The following is an 8646-nucleotide window of genomic DNA, read 5'->3' as shown; positions in this document are numbered from 1 at the left end:
CACAGCACCTACTGCCTGGCCCTTTTTAACTGGAGATGCTGGGGATTGAACCTGGGACCTTCTGCCTGCCAAGCAGATGATCTACCACTGAGCCACAGCCCTCCCAATGAAACTGCCTTGTATCAGACCATTGGCCTTTCCAGGTCAGTATCAACTACTCAGACCGGCAGCAGCTCTCCAGGGTCTCAGGCAGGGAAAGGTCTTTCCCATCACCTACTGCCATTTCTTGAATGGTTGACACTTGAACATACATGAAGCTGACTTAAACTGAATCAGACCTTTGGTCCATCAAGGTCAGTATTGTCTACTCAGACTGGCAGAGGCTCTCCAGGGTCTTAGGCAGAGGTCTTTCGCATCACCTTGTGCCTGGTCCTTTTAACCGGAGATGCTGGGGATGGTGCCTGGGACCTTCTGCATGCCAAGCAGATGCTCTACCACAGACCCATGTCCCCTCTCCAATATCTGATTCTGTCAACTGCAGATGCTGGGGATGGAAACTGGGACCTTCTGTGTGTCCCGCAGATACCCTACCACTGAGCCACAAACCTCCCAATGAAGCTGCCTTAGATCAGACCACTAGGCTTTCCAGATCAGTATTGTCTACTCAGACCAGCAGCAACTCTCCAGGGTCTCAGGCAGAGAAAGGTCTTTCCCATCACCAACTTGACTGGTCTTTTAACTGGAGGTGCCGGGGATTGAACCTGGGACCTTGTGTACGCCAAGCAGAGGCTCTACCACTGGGCTACGGCCCCTCACTAGTAGAGAAGATGTGAGTTCATGGGGCAGGTCCTGCTCCCAGCTGGGCAACCCAAAAGTCCCACTACTGTACTCACTGCTCTCTACAAACATCTGTCTTGCTTTTGTGTTGGCAGCTTGGGGAGGGGGGGAGCCAGCAGTAGTCTGTGGTGCAGACAAGGCCCCCGTCTTTTCATTTGATGAGCCCCTAAAGTAAATGGGGAGGGGCTGTGGCTCAGTGGCAGAGCATCTGCTTGGCATGCAGAAGGTCCCAGGCTCAATCCCCAGCATCTCCAGCTAAAGGGACCAGGCAAGTAGGTGATGTAAAAGACCACTGCCTGAGACCCTGGAGAGCCGCTGCCGGTATGAGTAGACAATACTGACTTTGATGGACCCAGGGTCTGATTCATTATAAGGGAGCTTCATATGTTCATGTGTCCTCAATCAGCAGCCATTTGGTCAGTTTAAAAACACCTTATTTTATCAATGGGCCTTCTCCCTCTCCCATAATACTAGAATACGGGGTCATCTGCTAAAGCTGGAGGGTGAGAGTATAATCCCATCCGAGACAGGAAGATCTCGAGTCCCTGGTATAGTGGTTAAGAACGGTGGTTTGGAGCGGTGGAATCTGATCTGGAGAACCGGGTTTGATTCCCCACTTCTCCACATGAGCAGCAGAGGCTAATCTGGTGAACTGGATTTGTTTCCCCACCCCTACACATGAAGCCTGCTGGGTGACCTTGGGCTTGTCACAGCTCTCTCAGCCTCACCTACCTCACAGGGTGTCTGTTGTGGGGAGGGGAAGGGAAGGTGATTGTAAGCCAGTTTGATTCTCCCTTAAGTGGTAGAGAAAGTCGGCATATAAAAACCAACTCTTCTTCTTATTCCTGATTAGCATCATCTGGGACAATCCGAGCTGTCCTGCCTCCGGAACATTATTTGTAACACTGAAAGCACTATATGGCACTGAGACGCCCACCAGGAAGAGGACCATTGTCGGAAATATGCCCCCAAAAATGGAAAGGGGGATTGCCAACCCTCCCTTCCTTTATCAGCTGGCTTTGTTCCAATCTTGCCCCCTCTTTCCCTCTTCTCTAGGACCCTTGAAACCCTCACCTCCACTGCCTTCCCTTCCTCCCTTCAGGGCCGTAGCTCACTGGTAGAGCATCTGCTTGGCATGCAGAAGGTCCCAGGTTCAATCCCCGGCATCTCCAGTTAAAGGAACCAGGCAAGTAGGTGATGTGAAAGACCCCTGCCTGAGACCCCGGAGAGCCGCTGCTGATCTGAGTAGCCAATACGGACTTTGATACACCAAGGGTCTGATTCAATATAAGGCAGCTGCATGTGTTCATCTCCAAAATGCTTACTTGGTATTCCGAACGAGGTGAACGAGGCTGACCAAAAGATTCGCCAGATCTTGGAAGCTAAGCAGGGTCGGCCCTAGTTAGTATTTAAATGGGAGATACCAGGGCTCCTACGCAGAGGCAGGTAATGGCAAACTACCTCTGTTCAGCCCTTGCTTTGACCTGGACAACCCAGGAATGCCCGATCTTGTCAGATCTAAGCAGGGTCATAAGAACATAAGAAAGGCCCTGCTGGATCAGACAAAGGCCTATTAAGTCCAGCAGTCCATTCACAGTGGCCAACCAGGTGCATCCAGGAAGCCCACAAATAAGACAACTGCAGCAGCACCATCCTGCCTGGGTGCTTAATATATTTGACATGCTCCTCTGACCATGGAGAGAATAGGTATACATTATGACTAATATCTATTTTTACTAGTAGCCACGGATAGCCCTCTGCTCCAAGAACATGTCCACTCCTCTCTTCAAGCCTTCCAAGTTGGCAGCCATCACCACATCCTGGGGCAGGGAGTTCCACAATCGAACTATGCGTTAAATCAGATTAAATTCCAAGTGGTGGATTCCCCAGTGACACTTCCCCTCCCCCGGGGGCTCAGCATGCCTGGGTCTATTAGGTGATTACCGTCCTGGGTGGCAGCAGCAGGGAAATGGTGGGAAACCCCAGCCTTTGTTTCGGGTTTTTCATTTGTGGGGCTTGGGAAAAGAAAATGCTTTTTAACTCCCCCCCCCCTCCCCATAGGAAACTGACATAACGAAGGAAGGGCCAACACCCTGCCCGACTGCTCCATACATGACTCACGCAGACGGCGAGGAATTTTTCCTTTGGGGGCGGGGGGGGGGAGAGAATTATATATGAAAACTTTTGAACGTTAAAAAAAAGGTTTTGTTAAAGGTTTAAAAGTTTTCTATATTATTAGACCTCGCACACGCTGCAATGCACAATATTCGCATTGAAATTAAACCCGCAGGCAAACTGCAAAATCGCGCATTGCAAACACTTCTTGGTCTTGCGGATAAATCATTTTTTAAACGGTAAAGGGGAGGTTGGGATTGTAATTATATCTCAGCATTTATTTGTTGGTCTTTATTAAACTTTTAAGCTTTTTCCTACTCCACCCCCCCCCCATTGAAACGCGTTTCCTCTCCCTGGCGGCCCCGCCCCTTCCCGTCTGGCCCTGCCCCTGCCAATCATCCCGCGTCGCCCCGCCCACCCTCGCTTTGCCAGGCTGGCGAGACATTTCCCGAACCTTGATCCGGCCACGCCCCTCCGTGCGTCTTCCCGTCACGCCGCCTTATAAAAGCCGAGCGGCTGGGCGGCCTCCGCCGCCCCCCGAGATAGACGCAGCCGCTTCTGTGGACTCCGCCATGTTGTCCCTCAAGCAGAAGATGATCGGGTTGAACCTGTACTGCGGGGGCTCCCCGGCGGTGGCCCCAGAGCCGGCAGCGGCCCCCGCCGGCGGAGGGAGCCCCGCGGCAGGCGCGGCGGCGGCGGCTTCGGGCCGCGGCCTCTGGGCCCCCTCTGAGGGGGCGCGGCCGCTGATTGGCGGGGGGCCTCGCGCCGGGGCCCCCCGGGCGCTGATTGGGCCCCTCGAAGGGGCGCCCCGCTCGCTGATTGGCTGGTCGGCGCCTCAGCCGTTGAGGCCCGCCAAACTGCCGCTGCCCGAGGAGGAGCTGGACGGCTGCGAGGCTGACGCGGAGGAGGCCCGGCAGCCCGAGCGCGGCCCCTCGCCCGTTCCCTCGCCCACCGCCTCCCTCGCCTCCCCGGCCGACGACGACGGCGAGGCGGCGGCGGAGGAGGCCGGGAAGGGCGCCGCGGCCCCCGAGGGCGGGGACGGCCTGCGCGCCGAGACGCTGGAGGTGGTCCTGCGCTACTTGCTGGAGGTCGCCGACGCCGAGGGGGCCAAGAGGGGGGGAGGGGGAGGCGCCGCCGCCGCCGAGGGCCGCGCCAAGGCCCTGGGCGCGCTGCTGGGGCGCTTCGGGCCCTCCGCCGCCGCCGCCCCGGCCCCCTCCTCGGCCCGCGTGGCCCGGACGGTGGAGACGCTGCGCAGGGTGGGCGACGGAGTCCTCGAGAAGCACCGGCTGGCCTTCCAAGGTGGGCGGGCGACAGGGGGGTGGTCTCGCGCGAGTGTGGGGGGGGGTATCGGTTTCTGAAAGCGTGTGTATATGAGGGCCTAGATATGTACGTGTGTGGGGGGTATGTATATATAGTATATAGAATCGAGCTCTGTGTGTATTTGTATGCTTACACATGCTTATATGTGTAAGCATACAAATACACACAGAGCTCGATGTCTGTATATGAGTGTATATGTGCGTGTGTGTATATATATTAAAGTACTAAAGAACCGAGCTGTGTATTTATATGTATATATGTGTGTGTGTACATGGGTATATGTGAGTGTCTATGTATGTCCATACATACATGTGTATATATATTTAAGTACATAGAGTCATCGACGTGTGTGTGTATATACATATGCATATATATAAAAGCATGTGAGTGTGTGTGTGTTAAAGTATTCAGAATTATTGAGGTGGAAGGGGACCCCAAGAGTCATCTAGCCCAACCCCTTGCAAAATGCAAGAAGTTCACATCCCCAGTGACCCCCACTCTATGCCCAGAGGAAGGCAAAAAGCCTCTCCAGAATCCTTGGGCAATCTGTCCAGGAGGAAAATTGCTTCCTGGCCCCAAAGTGGGCATGCAAGAAAGGGCCATGAGAGCGGATCACTCGCTCACCCCTTCCTGCCCTCCCTCTTGTGATCTGCCTAAGTTTACAGAATCAGCATTGCTGTCAGATGGCCATCTAGTATCTGCTTAAAAACCTCCAAAGAAGGAGAGCCCACCACCTCCCAAGGAAGCTTGTTTCACTGAGGAACTGCTCTAACGGTCAGGAAGTTCTTGCTAATGTTTATCCGGAAACTCTCTTGATTTCATTTCAACCCGTTGGTTCTGGTCTGACCTTCTTAGGCCACAGAAAACAACTGCACCATCCTCTCTATGACAGCCCTCCTCCCCAAAGCACTTTACAGCCTTCTCCATTTTAGCCTCACAAGAACCCTGTGAGGTAGGTCGGGCTGAGAGGGTATGACTGGGATAGGGGAGTGTATACAGTGCAATACAGTGTATACAGGGGGGTAGGATACAGTGTAGGACGGGTTTAGGAAGGCCAGGCTCAAATCTGCCATAGATGCTGAGTAACTTTCGGCCAGTTGCATGCCCTCAGCCTAACCTACCTCTCAGGGCTGTTGTGGAGGAAAGGAGAATGACACGGGCCAGGTTTGAATCCCCAGTCTCGTGCAAGCTTGGGGCGTTTCTAGTGTCAAACCTGCCTTGTAGGGTTGTGAGGGTAAAGATGGGAAAAGGGCGAATATTGTCAGCTACTTAAGGGGGAGGAAAATGGGCTATAAATGAAATACATTTAGTTGAGGGGTGTCAAAAGGGTAGTGGCACTTGGATGTGAAGGGCCGTGGGGCCCCATGGCCCTTCATATCCAAGTGCCACTACCCTACCCTTTCAACATGAAGCTGAGTCTTTCTGATTCAGAGCCTTAGTGTTTGTTCATGGTCAGCCTTATGTGTTCTGGTACAAGGTGACTTTCCAGGATCTCAGGCAGAAAAAAGTCTTTTCCCCCCGCCTTTTGCCATTAACCTACAGCCCTTCCTTTCTGCAGGGGGGCGAGGTCAGCCTGGCTCTGATCTTTGAGTGGGGTTAGCCCACCCAGGTTGCCAGCAGTGTGCGTGGAGGTGGCTCAGCTGCGCCTCCACTTCCTCCTCCTCTTTCCCCTCCCCCCCTGCTGCAGGGAGACTTGCCTAAGGCTGAGAACTGTTTCAAAAGCACCAGAGCTAGCAGAAACGAAACTGAACTTTGTTCTCTGGGAGGAGGGGTAAACTCTCTTGCATGCAGATAATCTGGTTATAGATTAGCTTGAGCGCTTGCTCACATCCTGCATCTGCCCAGCCAGCGAAGAAAGAAAAAGTCTGTAAACATGGTCATCAAAGACAGAATAGTGCCAACTGACTTCCTCCTGATTTTACTGCCAGTTTCCTGAATTTGCCCTGGAATCTCAATGTTTGCTTCAGGCTTTTCATGTTATTACGATAGCATACTGAATATTGAAAATTGCAAAATAACCTTAAAATATCAACTCACTGCAATATTCCAGAAACTGAACTCGTGTGGCATCACAGCATTTACGTCTATAGTCATGATGTTATGATGCTCAACAGTTTCTTAGTGGACCAGAATACTCGATAATAAAATCATATCTGAAACTTGGCAGTAGCTTTTTGAGTAGGTGCTGTGCATCAAAACGGCATAGGCTTCCTGCTGGGGAAATAACGCCTTTCCTGGTCTAGAAAGGGCTAAGAGAACTGAGTTCCATGGGAACAGGTTTTGTGAGCAGGTGCTTTCTTTTGGCTTTAAGCCTTCTGAATGGTTGCCTTTCTGTAAACAAGCAACACTTTTGTGGGTGCCAGATCCCTTGTTCTGAAATGGTTCTGAAACTGGTTTGAGTAACTTCCTGTTAATTATTTCAGCTGCCTTTGAATGTCCTAAGTGGTGCTGAGGAATTGCTTCATAGCAGGGCATTGAGTTCTGCTGAAGTTGTTGACTTGTGCTGAGGAGTCTGCTTTGAAGAAAAAGTCAGAAGCTCTGTGGCTCTTTAGATATCCTAAATAATAAGTGTAGCCCCCTGAGGTCTAGCCTTCTGTCTAGAAAGCACTAGTTTGAGGCTGTCTAAAACACGTCTTCATTTGCTCGCTTTTCTCAATAAATACTAGGATTGTTATTGTGTTTGGGAAACTTTTGCACAAAGATAAGTTTCCCTTCCCAGCCTCTTTTTTTGGAACGGAGGGTGGTGCTTTATTTAGTGACATTCGAAATAGGCAGGGCGCTTTCTGTCGCCAGCCTGTCTTTCCTTCAGTCTTCCCCCGATTCTCATCCATTCTTTCTTGCTCAGGAATGCTTAAAAAGTTGGAAATCAAGAACCAGGATGACCTGAAGTCTGTTTCAGAAGTTGCAACGCACGTCTTCAGTGACGGCATAACAAACTGGGGACGCATTCTGACTCTCATCTCCTTTGGTGGTTTTGTTGCCAAACACCTGAAGAGTATAAACCAGGAGAGCAACATCATTCCTTTGGCAGAGATAATCACCGACGTTCTGGTGAAAGACAAACGGGAATGGCTGGTCAGTCACAATGCCTGGGTAAGTGAGTCACGGCAGGGCTTAATTGAACACGTGAAGCTGCCTTATCCATTGGTCCATCGTTGCCAGTATTGTCTAACAAAATGAGCAGCGGCTCTCCCAGGTCTCAAGGGGAGGTCTCTCACATCACCTGCTACCAGGTTTTTTTAACTGGAGGTGCAGTGGATTGAACCTGGGACCTTCTGCACAAAGAATGTTGTTCCGTTGCCCTTCATCTGGTAATTCTTTCCAGGTGTAATCAGACACACATCTAGAGGGTGAAGCATTGCCTGCACCAGAAGCCTGTACTCTTTATGGCTGCCTGTCCTTTCCCACAAAAGGAGCTTTTAAAATGCTGGGTCCCAATGATAGGGATGGGTGAGGAGGACAAGACTCGGGTGTCAGTGAATCATTCTCTACCATTTCTTGATAAGCAGAACATCTCTAGCCATCTTTCTGAACCTTGCTCACTGTGTGAACATCTTGTTAGAATGTGAATGTTTATATCCAGAACATGCTTAGGTACTGGTGCTTAAAAGCAATTAATGGTCCGATTCTTTCTTCCAGGAGGGATTTGTTAAGTTCTTCCATGTGGAGGACATAGAAGGCAGCATCAGAAACATTCTGATTGGCTTTGCAAGCGTTGCTGGCATAGGAGCAGGCTTGGCCTACATGATCCGGTGAGCCACGAGAGCGCTCCCTGAGTGGAGCCAGCTTGGACTACTCTGTTCCTGCTGCGATTAGAAAACTGAGCTGATGGGTGAATCAACATCTGGAAATCCCATGGAATATTTGGTTGTGAAAACTGTCAGTTATTAGAAGGTAAACCAACACGGATGTTTTGCAGACGGGAGTAGATCTGAATGTGAAGGCACGTGGACTCAGCTTCCTCAAAGCGATGTGGGAGGAAGTTAAGAGGACTCGGAGACCGTCTGAGTGGCGCTTTGGTCTTGGACTAACCTGCCGTTCGATTGGGCTTGGTGTAGTAACTTGCGGATATGTTAGGCGGTATTCCATTTGCACAAGGGCCATGGTCTTAGGCCAAGCAATGTCTGAACTGGCATCCCTTGATCAGGTAGAGCTCGAGATAAAATAGAAGTTGCATTGCGTGGTGTGAAAAAGAAGGATCTTCAGGTGTACACAGAATGCCTTTATCTGTCGGTCGACACAGTGGTGTATTGTCCATAGTGGACAGAAATGGACTTACAACCTCAACAAACAAAAAAACAAAACTGACTCCTCCTTGTATCCTCCTAAGGGCTGATTCTTTTATATGTAGTTCTACCATTTTGAGTCTATCCCTCCCCCAATAAATCTTGGAAGCATACACTGCCATAAGCTCCCAAGAACATATGCAGCTAT

The 8646-nt window shown here is 51.0% G+C and overlaps 1 protein-coding gene across 1 annotated transcript; it reads left to right on the top strand.

Moving 5' to 3' along the window:
• Positions 1-3464: 3464 nt before the first annotated feature.
• MCL1 (MCL1 apoptosis regulator, BCL2 family member) lies at positions 3465-7987 on the top strand. Its single transcript, XM_056853171.1, has 3 exons — positions 3465-4191; positions 7058-7305; positions 7852-7987. Exons 1-3 carry the CDS (start codon positions 3465-3467, stop codon positions 7966-7968), a joined length of 1092 nt encoding a protein of 363 aa, XP_056709149.1. The 3' UTR covers positions 7969-7987.
• Positions 7988-8646: the final 659 nt, after the last annotated feature.

Source organism: Euleptes europaea, chromosome 7 (genome assembly GCF_029931775.1).
Source record: "Euleptes europaea isolate rEulEur1 chromosome 7, rEulEur1.hap1, whole genome shotgun sequence".
In the NCBI taxonomy this organism is placed as follows: Eukaryota; Metazoa; Chordata; class Lepidosauria; order Squamata; family Sphaerodactylidae; genus Euleptes; species Euleptes europaea.
The sequence above is the reverse complement of the archived record's forward strand: the minus strand, read 5'-3'. Positions and strand labels throughout refer to the sequence as shown.